The sequence below is a fragment of the Balaenoptera acutorostrata genome, chromosome 3 (genome assembly GCF_949987535.1).
Source record: "Balaenoptera acutorostrata chromosome 3, mBalAcu1.1, whole genome shotgun sequence".
Classification (NCBI taxonomy): Eukaryota; Metazoa; Chordata; class Mammalia; order Artiodactyla; family Balaenopteridae; genus Balaenoptera; species Balaenoptera acutorostrata.
In genome coordinates this window covers 118349380-118368391 of record NC_080066.1, presented here as the reverse complement: position 1 = coordinate 118368391, position 19012 = coordinate 118349380, and the positions used below count along the sequence as shown (strand labels likewise).

General features: G+C 53.0%; 1 protein-coding gene and 1 long non-coding RNA gene across 3 annotated transcripts in view; both read left to right on the top strand.

Moving 5' to 3' along the window:
* Positions 1–1105: 1105 nt before the first annotated feature.
* On the top strand, positions 1106–4220 carry NKX2-1 (NK2 homeobox 1). The gene is made up of 3 exons (XM_057543930.1): positions 1106–1210; positions 1310–1695; positions 2653–4220. Exons 2-3 carry the CDS (start codon positions 1323–1325, stop codon positions 3378–3380), a joined length of 1101 nt encoding a protein of 366 aa, XP_057399913.1. The 5' UTR covers positions 1106–1210; positions 1310–1322; the 3' UTR covers positions 3381–4220.
* Positions 4221–7279: 3059 nt separating this feature from the next.
* The window catches only part of LOC130707685 (uncharacterized), a 42546-nt gene continuing 30813 nt past the window's right edge, over positions 7280–19012 (top strand). For both annotated transcript variants that reach the window (XR_009007699.1, XR_009007698.1), the window contains exon 1: positions 7280–7551. This is a non-coding gene — a long non-coding RNA (uncharacterized LOC130707685). The remainder of the gene's footprint in view (positions 7552–19012) is intronic.

Here is a 19012-nt window from a genome sequence, read left to right as displayed (position 1 = left end):
GGCTCGGGTGCTGGGGCTGTGATGTCCTCGGAAAGTCAGCTCCAGTCCCAGAACCCCGCGTGTCCGGGCGATGGGCGAGGGTCGGGGACACCAGGTTTGTTCGAGGTGGAGCAACTTCAGCGATGGCCCTTCGCGTTAATCCCCCCAGCTTCTCAGCTCCGGCGGCCAGTGGTGTCCTTGCCTTAGCAGGGGATGGGGGTGGGGAAGGGTAGCCGAGTGTGGGTTGGGGGGGGCGGTGTGAAGCAGGGGGCCCTAGCCCTCTGGGAAGACCCTGAGCTGGGGGGAGGGCGGCGCGGGGATCTGGGACAGCCTCTCGGCGGCAGCCGATCCCCTGCTCAGCGCCTCCTCCGCCCGCTGGGATTCTCTCTCGGGTAGGGGGAAAGGGGGCGGGGAGCAGAGGTGTCCTTCTGACGGCGGCAGAAGAGGCAGACAGACTGACAGACACGCAGACCAACAGTGGAGCCCCAGGGTTCGTCCCCTGACTCCCGAGCTCCTTTGGTGGCGACTGGGGCTCGGCGCTGCGAAGCCAGATGTGGTCCGGAGGCGGTGGGAAGGCGCGGGGCTGGGAGGCCGCGGCGGGAGGGAGGAGCAGCCCCGGCAGGCTCAGGTGAAAACCCACCCGCCCCTCGGCCCACTCCCCGTCCCCGCCCGGGGGACCCCGACCGAACTGGAAAGTGGTTCACTTTGTAACTCCGCAATTTGGTTGCAAAGCGGCGTTCACCTTCCTTCCTCCCCAACAGCCCTCCTCCTCGGCTACTCCCCATCCCACCTCTTGCCCTCCCCTCTCTCGGTTCCCTCCTCCTTTCCCTCTCCCCCGCCTCCCCCCCCCCCGCGCGCCACCGCACCCCACAAAAATGGGGGTAGGGGTTCCGGGGGAGGGGGAAAGAAATGCTTTGGGTTGCGTCTCTGCCTCTCTCTCTCTGTCTCTCTCTCTGTCTCTCTCTCTCTGCCTCTTTGAGACCTAAAAATCCTGACAAGTGAAACTTAAAGGTGTTTACCTTGTCATCAGCATGTAAGCTAATTATCTCGGGCAAGATGTAGGCTTCTATTGTCTTGTTGCTTTAGCGCTTACGCCCCGCCTCTGGTGGCTGCCTAAAACCTGGCGCCGGGCTAAAACAAACGCGAGGCAGCCCCCGAGCCTCCACTCAAGCCAATTAAGGCGGACTCGGTCCACTCGGTTACGTGTACATCCAACAAGATCGGCGTTAAGGTAACACCAGAATATTTGGCAAAAGGAGAAAAAAAAAAAGCAGCGAGGCTTCGCCTTCCCCCTCTCCCTTTTTTTTCCTCCTCTTCCTTCCTCCTCCAGCCGCCGCCGAATCATGTCGATGAGTCCAAAGCACACGACTCCGTTCTCAGTGTCTGACATCTTGAGTCCCCTGGAGGAAAGCTACAAGAAAGTGGGCATGGAGGGCGGCGGCCTCGGGGCTCCGCTGGCGGCTTACAGGCAGGGCCAGGCGGCACCGCCGGCCGCCGCCATGCAGCAGCACGCCGTGGGGCACCACGGCGCCGTCACCGCCGCCTACCACATGACGGCTGCGGGGGTGCCCCAGCTCTCGCACTCCGCCGTGGGGGGCTACTGCAACGGCAACCTGGGCAACATGAGCGAGCTGCCGCCGTACCAGGACACCATGCGGAACAGCACCTCGGGCCCCGGATGGTACGGCGCCAACCCGGACCCGCGCTTCCCCGCCAGTAAGTGAGGCCGCCCCACTGCAGGGCCGCGGGTTGAGCGCAGGAGGTGCGGGGAGAGCCGCCGGGAAGGCGCGGCGCCTGCCGGCTGCGCGCTGGGCATCAGGGTGGGCGGCCGGGCAGTGGCGCCAACGAGTCGGGCGCAGGAGCTGGGGAGTCTTCCCTTGTTGAGCTGAGGGGTCCAAGAAGAGGCACTTGGTAGCTCTGGGGTCCTGAGGGCAGGAGCTGGTATTTGGCGCCTGCCAGATGCGGCCAAGTGGCCGCTCTGCTCCGCGCGGGAGACCTCGGAATGCGGAGGGAGGTGGCCCCCTAACTAAGAGAGCCGGGACGAGCAAGGCGCGGAGAGGCGCGGCCTGGCCGGGAGGGAGGTTGCCCTGCTGGGATGATGCGCTCAGGCCCCTGGCCTGGCCCACTCTCCAGTCTAGGCTGGTGGGAGGGCTTGTGGCTCCAGAGGGGGTTCTAAATGGGCCGAACAAGTGCCCTCATTGGGGCTGACAGGAGAGAGCGGCCAAGAGGCAAAGAGTCTGGGGTCTCGGGGTCTCTAGCTTTTCGAAAGCGCACACCTCCCTCTCCTAAGCTCCCAAAGCTGGAGCCTACAGCTAGACCCCAGTTCCTGGCCTGGGCCCAGTTTGCTGCCCGTGGCCCACTAACCGCACGAATCCGGTGGGCTGGGCACGAAAGGAACAGGAGGAGCAGTCTTTCTCCACTCTGCTTTTTGGGTGAAGCACCGAGACTGAGGGAGGGAGCCGGGGTTGAGGCGGGGAGCTCTGCAGTAAACCCCTCGACGGCATGGCCTGGGGCAGGCGCTGGCGATCCCCGCGACTGGGCCTCTCAGGGTGGAGGCGGCCTAGGTGAGGAGTGCGCCGTCGGGGCAGGGGCCGGGCCGGCCAAGCGCGCAGAAGGCAGAGGTGGTCTGGCCCGGCCCGGCCCCTGCCGACGCTGTGCGTTTGTCGCTTACAGTCTCCCGCTTCATGGGCCCGGCGAGCGGCATGAACATGAGCGGCATGGGCGGCCTGGGCTCTCTGGGGGACGTGAGCAAGAACATGGCCCCACTACCAAGCGCACCGCGCCGGAAGCGCCGGGTGCTCTTCTCCCAGGCGCAGGTGTACGAGCTGGAGCGACGCTTCAAACAACAGAAGTACCTGTCCGCGCCCGAGCGCGAGCACCTCGCCAGCATGATCCACCTGACACCCACGCAGGTCAAGATCTGGTTCCAGAACCACCGCTACAAGATGAAGCGCCAAGCCAAGGACAAGGCAGCGCAGCAGCAACTGCAGCAGGATAGCGGCGGCGGGGGCGCCGGGTGCCAGCAGCAGCAAGCGCAGCAGCAGTCACCGCGCCGCGTGGCTGTGCCGGTCCTGGTGAAAGACGGCAAACCCTGCCAGGCGGGCGCCCCTGCGCCGGGCGCCGCCAGCCTGCAAGGCCACGCGCAGCAGCAGGCGCAGCAGCAGGCGCAGGCCGCTCAGGCGGCGGCAGCAGCTATCTCAGTGGGCAGCGGCGGCCCCGGCCTCGGCGCGCACCCGGGCCACCAGCCGGGCAGCGCGGGCCAGTCTCCGGACCTGGCGCACCACGCCACCAGCCCCGCGGCGCTGCAGGGCCAGGTCTCCAGCCTGTCCCACCTGAACTCCTCGGGCTCGGACTACGGCACCGTGTCCTGCTCCACCTTGCTATATGGTCGGACCTGGTGAGAGGACGCCGGGCCGGGCCTAGCCCAGCGCTCTGCCTCATCGCTTCCCCTACTGCCCGCCACACACCACCAACCACCCACTACACCGTGCGCTTCGACTTTTCTAAAGAACCTGTCCCGATAAGACCAAGGGAAAAAACACAACGACCAAACTGCTGGACGTATTTCTTTTTTCTTTTCTTTTCTTTTCTTTTTATAAAACGTGCAGGATTTTTTTTAAAAAAAGAAAATAAAACAACCAAGTGATCCAATTCTTTAAGGAGTCTTAAACAGAGAAGGACATAACAGGAACCGCTTTGGGGGTGTCTTTTGGGTGATTCCGATGGGTTTCCCACGCTCGGGTGGGGCGCAGTTTGGAGAGGGCTCTACGCTGACATGCCTCTGGACTCTAGAGATCGAAAACTTCACTCTGGGTACACCGTGCCAGCAAAGTGGACTTGCCTGTAAATACCAGGATTTCTTTGAAGGGGCGACGGGGGCTGGGGAGAGGAAAAGACTCCTCGACAGATCCCGCTTGCCACTGACACAAAGGAAATGCCCCCTCCTGGCCCCCTCTGGCCACCCAGGCTCAGCTGAGACCGGCCCTGGTTAAAATTGTTTTATGTTTGATGTGAACTTGTAGCTGTAAAACGCTGTCAAAAGTTGGACTAAATGCTTAGTTTTAGTAATCTGTACATTTTGTTGTAAAAAACAAAAACAAAAAACCAGTCCCCGTTCCCGTCCCCAGCCCATCATATTTTTTATGGGCCTTGACAAATCTGTGTATATTATTTGGCAGTTTGGTATTTGCAGCGTCAGTCTTTTTCTGTTGTAACTTATGTAGATATCTGGCTTAAGTATAGTTCCTAAGAAGCTTCTAATAAATTATACAAATTAAAAAGATTCTTTTTCTGATTAAAAAACCCATCTTTTGTTTGGTTTTGATTTGGCTTTTTTGGTGGTAGGGGGTGTGGCTCAACATTGGCCTGATGAGATTCGAATTGTTTGGGGGCTCAAAGGATCCTGAACCAGCTAAGGAGGCCGGGCCCAGAGTCTTTGCCCCACGGGAAGAGGGAGTTTTGTTCTGCCTCTGAATTAAGTAGAACCAAACCTTGAGCAGTCCTGGGACTTGGCAATAGAGAGTAGAAAAGCTAAACTCCTTCCACCAGGAGGAAAAGGGAGAAACGAAGAAAAAGAGACCAAAGGACTAGTTTTCAAAGCCAGGCTTCTGTTTCTTTAAACCTCAGAAGTATCTACCGTGATCTTGTACAGCTGAGCCAGTGTTTTAAAGCAGCCGGCCTCGGACATTCGTTTTAAATAACCCTGAATGAACGATTATTTTTACTAGACGGATCATGCCTGTAGATTTCAACATTAATTCTTTATTTCGAATCTTTGGCGGAGCCTCCTTGGGACTAGAATTCGGTGTGAGGCTGTTTTCGAAAGCGAGGAAGTTGTTAAGGGTTTCGTTTCTGCTCTAAAACAGTTATCCCCGCACAGGTTGGCCGACGGCTTCTCATGGCTTCTCCGGCCTTGGGCGGTGTCCGACTGGGCTGCTGGCCTTGGGGACACCCCTGGCAGGGCTTTGGGAGCTGGCCTTTCTGCTCTTTGTTCCAAGGTTTCCGTCTCTGGGCTCCTGGTCTCCTAAATCTTTGTAGTAAGGAATCTTTCTCCTGTCTCCAACTCTCCACCTCTCCCCGCGCTCCCGCGCCCCCATCCCAGCAAAAACAAAACAAAACAAACAAACAAAAAACTGACCTCTCTCGCTACCTCTAATTTCTTGGTCTCTTTGGTACCCAGATATATCTGTTGGGGAAGTCTTAATTGCCCCGGGGAGGCGAGGAAGAAGGAGTGGTTGTGGACAGAGAGAAATACGTAGTCCCTAGATGGGCTGTTGCCCCTTCCGTGTCACTTCTGACAAACCTACAGGAAAAGTGGCTGGGTGGGCTGTGGACAGATGCCCCTCCTAGAACTTTTCTCTAGGCCTGAAAGTGTTTGATTGTGGAGGATTGATTCATATTTGGCATGTACTCATTTATCGCCTGGAATTTCAACTTTCTTTTTTCCGTTCTTGCCTGTCACCACCTTTTCTTCCTCTTCTTTGCAGCTCATTCTGACTCCATCTCTCTCTTCCCAGACCTCCACCCTCACCCCCCGGAAATGTGTAAGGAAAATGGGGGGGGCAGAGGGGGGTATGCTGGTACCAGCAGTCCTCTCTGTTAACTTCCTTGGGGCTCTTCTCCGTGGCGCCCTGACTGGGGACTAGGACGGACCTCCTCCCTCAGGTCTGGCTGCTGAGATACTGTTTTCAGTATCTAGAAGAGACTCGGAGATTCCGAGAGGGCGGTTGGTTGGATCTAGAGAGTGTGCTAGTTGGGGGAAGTCTCAGCAGGCCTCACGTTTTGGAAAACAAGGAAAAACCCGGGAAGTCTGAACACTTGTATTGGAGTGGGCAGCAATGGTCCTGGGACAGTGTGTGTAGGTAGTTAAGTCACCCAGCTCAGGCCCGGCTTGGCAGGGGAGACGTTAATGTTAAGGTCTGAATTCTGTGGGGTGGGAGCTTCCGCTCCACCTGCCCCTGTGCCCAACTCAAGGGAGGGGCTGGGCGGGCGGTGCCCGACAATGGCCAGGGGGTCTGTCCCCCCAACCCTTCTTGCCCGGAGCGGCCCCGGCCCCGGAGAGTAACAATTTTAGTGAGCTGTGGTACCCTCAGTCTTATCACCCTTGCACTGGTTGGAGTTTCTACCAAGTACATTCTTCTCCCCGCCGTCTAGAGTTGGCTTAATTTTGAAGTCTGTTTACTGGTCCCGAGAAAAGGTGAATTCAGCCAGGTCTGCAGATGGGGCCGAGACAAACAGGGCCTTGGCCCCTTCTCTCCGTCCATCACACGGGGTCCACCAGCTCCGGTCCCTGGCCGCGCATCGCTGTAGCTGCAGGAAGCGGCCCTGGAAGGCAATCTGAAGCGTCCTGGTAGGGAAAAGGGTGCGCGCTGGGTGCAGCGAAAGACCAAAGACGGAGACACACTTCATCCCCACATCCCAGTCAGCCTCTGTGATCTTTGCCTTCTCCAGCAGTGGACCTCCCCTAAGTCTCCAGCATCTCTGGCCCGGGGAGGTTCTGGTCTCCTCTGGTGGAGAAAGACTTCTGGTGATGTCCCTGACGCTGAAGTGCCTGGAAGAGCCAGAAGCTTCTCCACGCGTGGGGGCAGCACAGTTCGCCCCGAGGTCCAGGAGAAGCTGAACGCCGCCACCTAAGCACCCCATCCATCCCTAGGCCCCGATGGCTTCGGGAAGTGGGGGAGATTTTGCAGACAGCATCCCCCCCCCTTCCTCCTCTTCCCCACCCCCAACCCCTCCATGTAAACACGAGGACTTTCTCGAGAGCCTTGGAGAGCGGCTCTAGTGGCTTCAGGGCCTGAAACCCCAGGCTTGGCTTGTTTGATGTTTAGCATCCCAAAGCGGCTCTCCACCCCCGCCCCAGCCTGGGAACCCGGAGCTGTGGGTCGGAGAGGCAGGAAAGCTGCCCTCTCAGCTGGCCGGGCCAGGGACTGGGCCGGGCTTAGGGGAGGCGACAAGATCGGGAAAGAGATGCTCCGAGCCGGAAAGAAGGGAGCCCGGGCTGCCGCCGCCCCCAACAGGAACAGAAGCGGGTACAGCTGGAGTCCTCAAGCCCAGGAGGTGGGTGGGGGCAGGGGATGCGTCACCAGCCAGGGCACCGGCTCTGGGACCGGGCCGGCACGGTGGGAAGTAGCTCGGGGCCCACGAGTGAAATCAGAGGCAGGCCGGAGCCGGCTCGGCGAGAAACGCTCAGGGCACTTACTCCTGGAGGCGGGGACGGCCCCGCGCGCTCCAGTCCAAGGGCCTCGCAGGAGGCAGCTCTTCCTCCCACTGCTTAGGGCTTGGCCTTTCTAAGGGCAAGACTGGCTCGGGAGCCTTCCAGGGGATTTTAATCGTCCTGGGGCAGGGGTAGGCCTAGGTCTGGCCTTGAGGTCCCCGATTTTGAGACCTCAGGGAAGAATTCTCATACTTTAGAGGCCGCACACTCTCCGAGCGCGCTCGCGGGCGTTTGGGCGCCGGTGAGGGGTTTTCTCCGGGCGCGAGTGCACAAAAGGTAGCGCGAGTCTCTTCTCAGGCGACCCGGGATAAGAGGAAAGGAGAGCGGGGTTTTCTGACTTCCAACTCATTAGGGACCAGGTAAGGTCAATGCTTTCTCTATTATGGCTTTATCTTAAAAGCGGGTCAATTTAAGATAAGGGGGGGGGGCGGAATCCAGGATCTGTGTGAACCGTGCTGATAAAGACTGACCCCTTTCCTGAACTAAAAGCAAGCCAGGCAGACATTCATTTTCTTTAAACAAGAGAGCTGTGAGAAGCTGCCTTGAATTCTGATCTAATGTCCCCAGTCTCTCTAGACATCGCTCTCCCCTCCCCCCAATTATTGGTGTGTATGTGGAGTGGGGAGCCAAGTGATCGAGGATATTGTTTGCGGAGAACTAGAAAGCCTGTTGGGAAATGTGAATCTAAGATGATATGGCTCTTAGGCATGGTTTGCTGGCTTGTTTGTTTCAAATGCTGCTGTCTTTTAGAATGGATGGAAAGCAACAGACTTGAGTATTGGGAGGGATGAGCCTGAATGGGTTCCTTGATCGGTTCCCTATTAGGAGATGCTGGGTACCACCTTCCTCTGGCCCTCCCTGCCTTCCTGACTGGTGTGCTTGTGGTTGTGCAATTGTGTTCTGTGACTTCAGGCCACCCTCTGTGGGGCCCAGTTTGGGCTTCTGCCTCAACTGGGAGCACAGAAAGTTTCCTGGTGCCTCTTTGGCCAGTAGCTTCAGGAAAAAGCGTCCTATCCCCCAATCACCCTCTGTGGCAAGCTTGTCCGTCCAAGTGGCGGAAGGAATTGGGTGTTGATGGGAGTAGAGGAAAGAATGTTTTTATTGAAGGGAGAGCCAAGGTCTGAATGCCATCTCCCCTCCATGTAGTTGTATTTCTAAACTTTCCTTGATGGTCCTCAAAGACACGGAGGAGGGACAGGTTCAGCATCTCGAGAGCGCAGCTTCTGCCTCATCTGAAGCCACAGCTGAAGTGGCTGGCTGTACTTCTCTCTGATAGTGACCTAATGCCCTACTTGGAGGGCATCTAGGCACAGCCCCAGGATCCTCATTTGATAATGTTTCCCATTTTGTCTCTGCTTCCTAAACATGTATTGTGTTCGTTATTAGTTGAGTTGTAACGAAGTTTTGGAAAGGGTGAGATTTAAATTGACTTTCCTGTTTTCTTTCTTTTTTAGTTATTTGCAGGACACTGCAATGTAAATTGATCACCGTTAATGTTCTGCTTGAAATGAGAACAAACATTAAAAAAAAAATCACAGGCAATAACAGGCTTTGTTAAAGAGGGCTCTTTTTTCCAATACAATATTCACATCTGATTCTGCCCACTCTGTATGTAGGTGTAAGTGGTTGCATACAGACACCTGTCTGTGTGTGTATTGTAGAAATACATACACGTATGTATCTAACATATCTATTTTATTAAGATATTCAAAAAGAAAAAATTAATATAGGATTCTCTTAGTAGGGGATCTTATAGAACCTGTTAGATGCAAGAAAGTTGAATGCATTTACTACCTCAAGTAAGATGTCACATGAAACTGAGTTTTCCTTAAGAAAATCAAGTGAACGAAAACCTTCTTTAGTTTTTCCCACTTTAAATTGGAATATTAATTTATTTTCATATGAAACTCTAGAGAACTAATTCTGTTTGGGGAAAATATTAAAATTTGTCCTTAAAGAAAATGAACTTGTTGCCTGAGACACACAGCTGTAGATGAGACTTCTTGAAGCAATCTACAACAAAAATTGTTGTCATGTGCTGCACCTACCTTACCCACTAGTAGTAATCGTTAGTATGAACACTGTTTCCAGCTAACAAAAACAAATGGAAGTGTTGCTGCCCCTTGTTTGTAGCAAGTGTCCCCCCTATTCTGGCCTTCACAGAGTAGTGGAAATAAAAGGGCAGGTCTGAGTGTAGTCTGACAACAAGAAAAAGACAAACTTTCCCTCTTCCTTCCCCCATTTTGTACATTCCCCAGAATCCTCTCTTTGATTGCTACATGAAATTGTCAGTAACACCAAGCTGTTGGCGGAGTGTTAAACATTGCATTTCTAGGGTTTCTGGTGATTGTTGACAATGTCATTTCTACAAAAGATGTCGGGGCCTAAAAAGTGTACTTGGATACCCTTTTCCAGTTGCTACGTCCTGGAGCAATTCTGTGGAAAATCACCCAGAATGGCCTGGCCTCCACCTTACCTAGCATTCTCCCTCCCAAGGTTGCTGTGTGAAGGTGTCCAAAGCTCTAGGAAAACAAGGGTTTATTTGGTCTGAGCGTGACTGATTTACCTGATCTCCCAGGCACACACAAGGCTGAGTGCGGGCCTCTTAGATGTAAACCTGGGAATTACCTTAATGACGCGAAGAGGACTAAGCTGGCTCCTCTAACCTAGGAGGCCGGGTCAACGGTTTAACAAATCTGGCTATGTGTATAGAGGGAACACCGCAAGTTAGGGTCCCTTCAGGTGCGCGCAGAGCACCAGGTTTCTAAACAGACTTTTTCAGACAGGCTTTTTCAGAGGAGACTCTGAAGCCTAGAGGATTAAACCTCTCTCTCCCCTCCTGGCCACTCAATGGTGCCTTGAGGTCTGCAAGGCACTGTTTTCTGGGTGGAGTCTAAGGGAATCGGTGGTTCTGGCCAGTGATGGCGTCTTCCTTCCCTTGTGGGTGTGCTTCAGATAGACTTGCAACTCTTGCACCACGGGTGTGCATAGAGCATACATCCCTGCCTCTGGCCAGGGCAAACAGAAGTTGTAGCCAGTTCATTACTACTCACCAACCTGCAAGAGTCACCGAAATGTTGGTTACTGCTCCCTGGCAGGACTGCTGAGGCTGGCGCCAGAGTGTAGTAAATTTTGGAAGTGCTGCAGTGTCTCATACCTACAACTCACGCAGCTGGTAAAACTCAGATAGCTGTCTGCATGTCACTTTGGCTTCAAATGGGAGAGCTGTTGGAAATATTTAACAAAAGCCAGCTTACCCACAGCCATAATCTAGCCCAGGATGGGGGGTAAAGAGAAAATCTTTGACAAAGACGGTGCCCTACAAGGACCATCAGGCATCCGTAACAGTTGACATTAACCTTCCGGTGTGAACTGTTTTCTAACAACTACAATGCCACGCCAACCCAAAATTAGTTGTTGAAAATTCTCGACATGGCTAAATACTTAGATTCTGTTGGTTGGGTGTCTGGGGAAGCTGGGGGTTTGTGTGTTTGTGGTTCTGTTCACTGGTAAGACGAGAGAGGGAAAGAGAGGAGAGTGGAAAGGAGGAGAGGGGAGGGGAGAGGAACAACTGTGCCCAGTGAAAGTGTGCGAGGTTCTGTTGTTGTTTGTGACAGCTGAGTCTCCCGGGTTAGAGCGTTGGGGCAGGGTGGATGAGTGAGTGTATGGTGTCTGGTGTTTAGGGGTGACGCTAGTAAGGAGGGCTGGGGGGGCAGAATGGGAGGAAGCGTGTGTACCATGTCTTTGCGTTGGGCCAGTAACACGGTGGCAACGTAATTATCCCGCTTAAACATGCTCAAATGGCAAAAAGTTGCAAAATAGATGACCTCCCTGAGAAGAGAGGGAGCTGGTTACAGAGGTCTGCAGCCATCATCCTTTTTTCAATACATTTTAAACAAGAGGATCTAGCAAGTGATTCCGATTCAATACACATAATCAGTTTGCAAGTCTTATTTCCATTTGAAAACAGGGCCATTTGCAATCATAAAAGCTGGACACGCTGAAAGATTCAGAGCGCTTTCCGAGCAGATGATGGGTGACAGAATCTGCAGGCAAGCACTAAATATTTTCTTCTAGCCTCAGACCTTATGCATCAGCCTTCCGTCCCGATGTATTTTAAATCGAATATTCCTGTTGAATATATAACTTAATTGCTTAGAAAATCGAGACTCAATGATTGGAGGGGGAAAAAGCCGGCAAGAAAGGTGAGAGAAACCACGTTAGTTGTTTTCCCAGGTGCTGGTTAACGGTTATTTAGTGAAGAGTACACGGATAAAAGATTTGATGAAAAATTCAAGCTTGTTTTGAAAGGAAGGGTCACCAGAAGAGGTTGTCTGGGGCTAAAATTCGAGCGTTAGAGCCGCGAAGCCCTGCGCGGGTGCGGCGGGGGCCACAGGGCGTCTGCGGGGCGGGGGCGGTGAGCTGCCACCGAAGCCCACGGCGCTGCTCCGCGGCCTCCAGCCTCACCGCCAGAGGCCTGAGACCCCCTCCCGGCCTCGCGGTTTCATATTGGTTGCCAGGGGTCTCAGCTAGAAGTGTGGGCACTTAAAATGTCGATCTATTTTAAGGTCTCTCGTAGAAAGTTTTGGTTTCCAGGATCAAGAGAAGCAACTGTCCGCGACCTCCCCATTCCCGCCGGCGGCCTCAGCTCTCCCCACCCCCTCGGCCTCCCCTCCATCCCGGGTCCGAGGCCTCCCCCCGCCCACGTGCGGCCTCCCCACCCCCCGGCGCCCAGCCCCAGGCCTCAGTTTCTCCTCCCACCCAGCCTCGCCCCCCCCCCACCCCAAAGCCAGCGGTGACTCTCCAGCCGGTTCCTAGCTGGGGACAGGAGCAACTCCGCTCCGCGCTGCCTGCCCACCCGGCCCCCAGCCCCTTCTGGAAACCTCCCCAAGGAGTCTGGTGTGCGGCTGAATAGAAATTTCCCGTGAATTTTGACCCCAGATTATATAGTGAATATATTAGTTCACTGGGTCACCACGATGATCCAAACCCTAATCTGAAGGGATTTTTAAAACGATCTTAAAACACAACCTTTCTTTGAACAAATAAAATCAAACAAAGCCAGCGAACTGCTGCTGTTTTCCCTGATGAGTGTTCCTAAGGAAAAGAGAGATTTCGTCTCTGCCCAGATACCAACATCTAACGAACTTTCTAGTAGGCTGAAACTCAATCTAATAATAGCATGTGCTTAATGTCGATTCCATTTTTATTTCGAAAGGAGATAATTTATTAACCTCCTCAAGTTGGTGCCTCTTAGGCAGGTGTTGTGTTTTTAGACGTCCTTGCAAAGCATTTTCGCCTCTGGGAAGATCTCAGGAGAACCAATAGACGGAGCGGGGGCAAGTGGGGGAGATTCTGCACAGCTCCTGCTGGCTTACTCAGTTTCCTGCAAAACTCATCCTAAAAGCCCTGGTGTTCTTTTTAACAGATGTCAAATTACAGGGACCACAAAGATCTAAAGACATCCTTCACACATACACACACCAGCTGTAAACTCTCTAGTTTGTTTGTTTGTTTTCCTCTCTAGGACCCATTTTGTGGATAAGCAAGAGTGGTCCTGAGGCACAGGTCCACCCTGAGCCAAGGGGTGGGAGCAGGTCAGGCCTCCTACAACGGGGAGCCTCCACACTCCCTATTTCTGCAAAGCGGGAGGACAGAACCCCAACAGCTGACAGGAGGTGAGGGTGAGGCTGGACCAGTAGGACCCAATCTGCTAGGGTGTAGGGGAGCTAGCTCATCCACCTGAGGGCAGGGCCCCAGCCTAGGCTGGTCTGGGTAGTCAGAGGGGGTGCACAGGAATGTGTCCCGCAAAGAATCAGAGAGCCAGAGCAGGCTCCCAGGCAGGAAGTTTCAGCCACCTGACAGCCCCATAGCGATATGGTGACTACATAACCATTTCTAGGAGTGCCGGTTGAATTGTGCTGATTCCGTCCCACCCTCGTGGACCTCCCTGGGGACCAAGCATACACAGGTTTAGGATTGCTGGCCCGTCTTCAGCAGCAATCCTAGTCTGGGGGAAGAAACTTCAACCTGCCTTACTCAGGAAGTTCTGTCCCTGACTCCCAAGGCTGATGTGGGAGACCCTCATTAGGACCCAAAGATCACCTGCAGAAGCATCATATTCTTGTATTTATAGCCCGAAGTGACTTCATTATCTACTTTTCGTTTGTTTCCTCATCCTCCTCGTTTTCTATTTTTTCATTTCAATGCCTACATTTTACTTGCTTACTTGTCCAATTCCAGCCTCATAGCTGCAGTATTACTTCGTAGGCAATTCGGTATCATTTTCCTAATGTCAGTACTAAAAGGAAAAGGAGATAAAGTGGATGCGCTAAGCCATAGAGAATGAAAGCCAGCAAGGCCCATATGGGAGGCCAGTTGGGGGGTAAGAAGACCAGAGAACCGCCAAGGTCAGCCTATCAGAGGACTAGCGAGAAAAATGAGGAAAGCAAAGAGAAGCAGCAGTGCAGAGAAATTCAATTAATGTCAGTAGATGGGAAGGAAGGAATACAGCCCCGACCTAAGGCGTACGCCTGGCCTGGGCAGGCCGAGAACCGGCTGAAGAGGAAACATGTCTGTGTATGGTGGTCCGTCTTTGAGCTGAGGGGCGAATCTAGCAACCCCTTCCTTCCCTCCTGCCAGACCTTAAGAATAGGGACTTTATGCCAGAGCCAATTAAAGGGCTATGGAGCTGAAGGACTAGGGACTGGAGTTCGCCTCCCAAATTCCGGCCTGGCCAGCTCCGGGCTCTTTACCCCTGGGGGGAGCGAATTCCTGGGAACCTGATGGCGGCGGGTGGGGGCAGGGCAAGAGGATGGTGGTAGAGGGCGGAACCACCCGGTGAGGAAATAGTGGCTTCTGGAAACTTCCGTGGAAACATACAAAAACGCTTTCCTTCACACAAGTGCCTCAACCCTCCTCTCTGCAATTGGAGAAGGGACTTTAGAAAAATTGGTCTTTGCCGACCCTGACTGTTGGACAGCGCCCCCTTTCGTCCCGGTCGGCGCGGCCTCGAAGGAGGCGCCACGTGGAGGGAGTCCCAGCCGCCTGCGAAAAAGGCAGGGCGATTCCGCTGGGACTCGGAGCCGAGCCCGCCCCGCAGCCCTCACCTTCGGGTCCTGAGCCGCTTCCTCCGGTGGAAGGCGGGTCCCCAGGGGGCGACCGGTTCCCCGCGACCCTGGAGGGCGCGCTGCGGGCAGAACCGCGTCGGTGCTGGAGATCCCTCCCCAGAGCGGGGCGCGCTCCCCACGCCCTCCCCGGGCCCGCCCGGCTCTGTGGGGCGCTCGCAGCCTCTGAGCCGCGGCCCGGGAGGAGGCCAGGGCTTGCCCCGCCGCCGGGGTCTCTACCCCTGGGAGGAGGGGGAGGAAATCCCCACCCCCCAACTTTCAACGACCGACCAGTGATCCCCTCCTACCCTCGCCCAGCCTGCTTGCAGCCTTCTCCCAGGGGTCTGAATCCCCGGGGCCCTTCCTTTTTTAAGGGTCTCGCGCACACTGTGATATGTTTTAGCTGCAACATATTAACCCTTTTAATACCCTAGCATGACACTGTTAGTGAGGACCTCATGTGGTTGGTGACCGCGGAAGGGCACATTTGAGACTCTTCCCCGCCGTTGAGGCATAGGCTCCCCTCCCCACCCGTGAGGCCGAGGAGAGGGACCCAGGCCGAAAGGCGGCCCGTCGGGGCGGAGGGCGGCCGCCCAGCCTTCCCGCCGTCGGCGCCCACCGCTCGGCCCCAGCGGCCAGAGGCGTCCCGCATCTCGGTCCCCGGCCCCTCGGCGACTCCGCCGTCGGGGCTTTTTCCGGAAAGGACGAGGCACCGCAGAGCAAAGGCAGGCAAGCCGGCTCCAGACTCCCAGGTCCTCCCTCCTGGACCCGCGCGCTCGGCCTCCCTCCCCCGTTAATATTCTTCATTAATTTCGGAGGCAAAGATGTCCAACTTTGGGGGGAATTTGTTTCATCTCTCCTAAATTCAGAAACGGAGTCTTCAAAAGTCTTAATGTATGTGTTTAGTTTTTATCTAGCATTCAAATGAATGCGAAGCCACGGATCGAATCCCGTCACTCATTTGGGGTTAGCTTCTCCCGATATTTCACACGGAAAACAAAACTGGGTCCCTCTTATTTGTACTTGTCCTTAACCTTTGCAGCAACTGCTGTAGATGCGGCTCTATCCATTCTCTAATAGATTTTTACCAGGGGCTGGTGACAGAGAACTGATTTCTTTTCTATTAGGGTTTAGCACATCTTTGTTGAAGGCCTGTAGAATGACCAGGGATTAGATTTGCATCTCTTAGACGCCCTGTGTGGTCTTTGTGCGAAGCTTGTAACTGTTAAAAATGACTTGTTAGGAAGCGTGTGGGCTCTCATCGCTCTCCTTTTGACAGAATGATTGTGAAATTCAGATTGGCCCTGTAGGATTTAGCCCGCAGATTCCACCTGAACTCTAAGCAATTAGACCCTAATCTCACTGCAATCATATTTGAGTTAGGATTTGTTGCACATTGTTTACTTCAGTTAAAAGCAGTGGAATATATATATATATTTTCTCCAGCTTTTAAAGTGAAATCTCCAGGCGTAAAACCTCAGGACTTCTTAGAAACGGTTTTGGTGGTGATGGGGATTTCTTTTCGGTACGGTTTCCTCCTAGTCCTCCCGCCCGCCCCTCCCGCATTTAAATAACTCTTCTTTCATCCCCTGTGGCCACGCTAATGTCCGGAGCATCTTCTCAGGGGCTGAATTCAGGTCGCCTGGGACGAACCGCTTGTAGATGACTCCCTGCTTCCAGGGGCGCCCAAACTCCGGCGTCCCCAAGTCCCCGACTGGGCTCCTCCGTCCCGCTGGAGCGCGGAGCTTGCCCGCCCTCGCTGGTTGGCGGGCTGGTCCCCGCGTGAGCTCCGTGCACCGGGCGCTGGTCGGGTCGGGGGTCCGGCTTCCCGCGGCGGAGCAGACGCTTCTAAGGCGCCCGGCGCCCGCTCGGCCGCACGGCGACTGCGAGGCGGCGCGGTTACTGCGACCGCCGCGTGGGTCCGGAGCTGCCCCCGGGACCCACGGCGGCCCCTCGGCGCCAGGACGTGGGGGGAGGGAGGGTGGTCTCCTCCGCGCCTCTCCCGGCCCGGCGGGCGTGGGGCCTCGCGGCCTGGCTTCGGCCAACGTCTAGGCCCGAAGCGCCCGGGGTGGCCTCCAGCCTCTCCTCGCCGGGCCCCGGCCCAGAGCGCGGGGCTCCGGGCGTCCCCCTGCGGGGCCGTCAGGTTCTCAGCGATTCTCAGGGCATTTCACCCCGCCGCGGTTCCCAAAGGGTCACCTGCGGTTACTAACTGTCAAATCAGGTCACCTTCGTAGCATTATCTTGATCTGTGGTGACTTTATCGCCTTCGTTTATTTATCCAATGCGACTTTGTCACTTTATTTCCTCAGAACATCTCATTTGGGAGACACATGACAATGACTCCGGGTTATCGGGATTTTTCTACTTTGATTCACAACCACTTATTTGCTCCCCAGTGAGTTTGATTCGGTTCCCTAACAGACTGCTTCACCTTTCTTAGCACTATCGAGCGAGCCAACGATGTAAACAAAAATTTTCTAGCATGGAGGACCTCAATGCCATATATTTGCGGGGGGAAGAGGGAGATACCACTTTTGAAACTTCCCAATAAACTTTTTAATAGCAAGTGCTCTCATTGTCACTTGTCTCAGGCAGAAAAAAAAAATTACAATGTTCTTTGTACTTGATTCCACAGGAAGGAAGGAAAGCCAGCCTACAACCTAATTCTGCCTTTGTAACGAAAACATTTTAAATGAGGAGAAAGTACTTTGCTGACACTACTTATATAAATGTGAGCAGTGCTAGCTGCTTTAAGCAAGGGTGTTCTCTTCCAGCATTTTCTGCAGTGGAGTCTATTTTAAAGAGGCTCATCTCTTTGGATAATTCTTATAGCTAATTGTTCTTAACTTTATTAAGAATTCTTAAGGGTTCAAAGGAATAAAGGAGATTCTGTCTTGCCGTTGGATGGGGGGAGGTGGGATGTGGTCCTGGGGGTGGGGAGGAAGGGGGAGAGCAAGACTGTGATAATCTCTTTGAGATCTACCAGGAGAAGTCTTGATCTATTGATTGAGGATCGCTGCTCTAAATGAGTCCTGTGTGCAGTTTAGTGCAGTTTTTCATTTGTGAATAGGGACTGTATCAAAATCCTAGTGCAACCATGACAATTGGGTAATCACACACAAGGCATCTTTGCTAATGGAGAGATTCTGTAAATATGTTTCTAGTGAATACACAGATAACAGTCACAGTGGAAGGGTCAGGTGCCACAAATCATAGATTACTCTGCCAAGGGTTGCCCTCCATCTGAGGCTTAGGAAGGACATTAACTGCCTTTGCACTCTCAGAATACTCTCCTCAGTTTGTGATTTCACTTACTTGACCCTACTTCTGTTATTAAAAAGCTGGCAGGCGCAATCAAGGGCAAGCAGGTTGGCTACCTACCCTTCTGGCAGCTCTCCAATATTCCCATTTAGCTGCCAGGAGACAAGGAGAGGGGTGAATCAGTCCTGTAAGCCTGCAGTAGCTAGAAGGTACCAGGAAAACTTTAGTGGCAGCAGGCAGATCCACCAATCAGCCCTGTTTCTAAATTCTTCACTTCATATATGTAATAAATTACTCTGGGGACTTCACTCATAGGAAGGTCAGGGAGGAGAATGATAAGAAGTGACTTAGGTACGGGAACTCGCAAGCAGTTTCTTTGGAAAGTAAGTTGTAAGTGCATTACTTGACAGCTCCAGTTTTGAAAACTGCCACAAACAGAAATACGATTTTCATTGCTAACAGGGAGCAACAATCAGGAAAAGTGTCCCTTATCAGATAGGAGTAGGGAAAAACCAAGAGCTTTTAATGAAATTTGGAGGATTATCACTTCCTGTCCATAGAACAAACCTCTGGCTTTTCACATTTGCTTTAATAGAGAAATCGGTGCTAATTTGATAAGATTCAGGTGCTCAACTTTCAGGGAAATGTGGAATTGAAATATATAAAAATAAGTTTTTCCTATCTTAAACTGAAACAAGCAGGTATTTGGCATACAAGAACATTGCAAAAGCAAAATACATCTCTCGCTAGTATTAGCATTCTTTCCTTGAAGATGTAAAATCTAGGATTATATAACATGAAAGAATCATAAGTGTGAAACAAGACTTTCTAAGTTTCCTTTGTCGGCAGGATAGGCCCTTTTCTCATGCTCTTACATTGGAAGTGGCTCTGGGATCTAGAATGAACTATCATGACTGACGATAAAGCCATCACTTTTACTAGTGGGTACCATGAGAAGTAAACTGACTTCATTAATGAAGTCTTCTCCAGGGGATTTGTTTGTGTGAGAGGACTTATAGCACTTTTTGAACAGGAAAGAAAAGTACAATTCACTGAAGTATGAGTGTTCAGGATGTCTAGAAAAGTGTATTTTTGGAAGAATATTATATTTCTAATATGTCAGGTGGTCTCTAGATGTAAGATATTAAAAAAAGTAATTTTTTTCAAAATTAGGCTATCATTACATTAGCGTATTCTTAAAGAATGGAGATAGACATTACTCATCTACATTACCAAAGGGGAAAAATATTTAAAAACCAGATGACAGACCAGCCTTATAATTTAAACAATACTGAATGGTGAACAATCTTCCAAGTTCATTTAAGCAGGAATAGGGAGAGAATCTCTATAAAAGTGAATAAAAAAGATCTTATTGTACTGATATGCCTAATCCCCCATTTTATTCGCTTATAATGCAAATCATTACTTGCTCTTGCTACTAAGAGCCATTTTA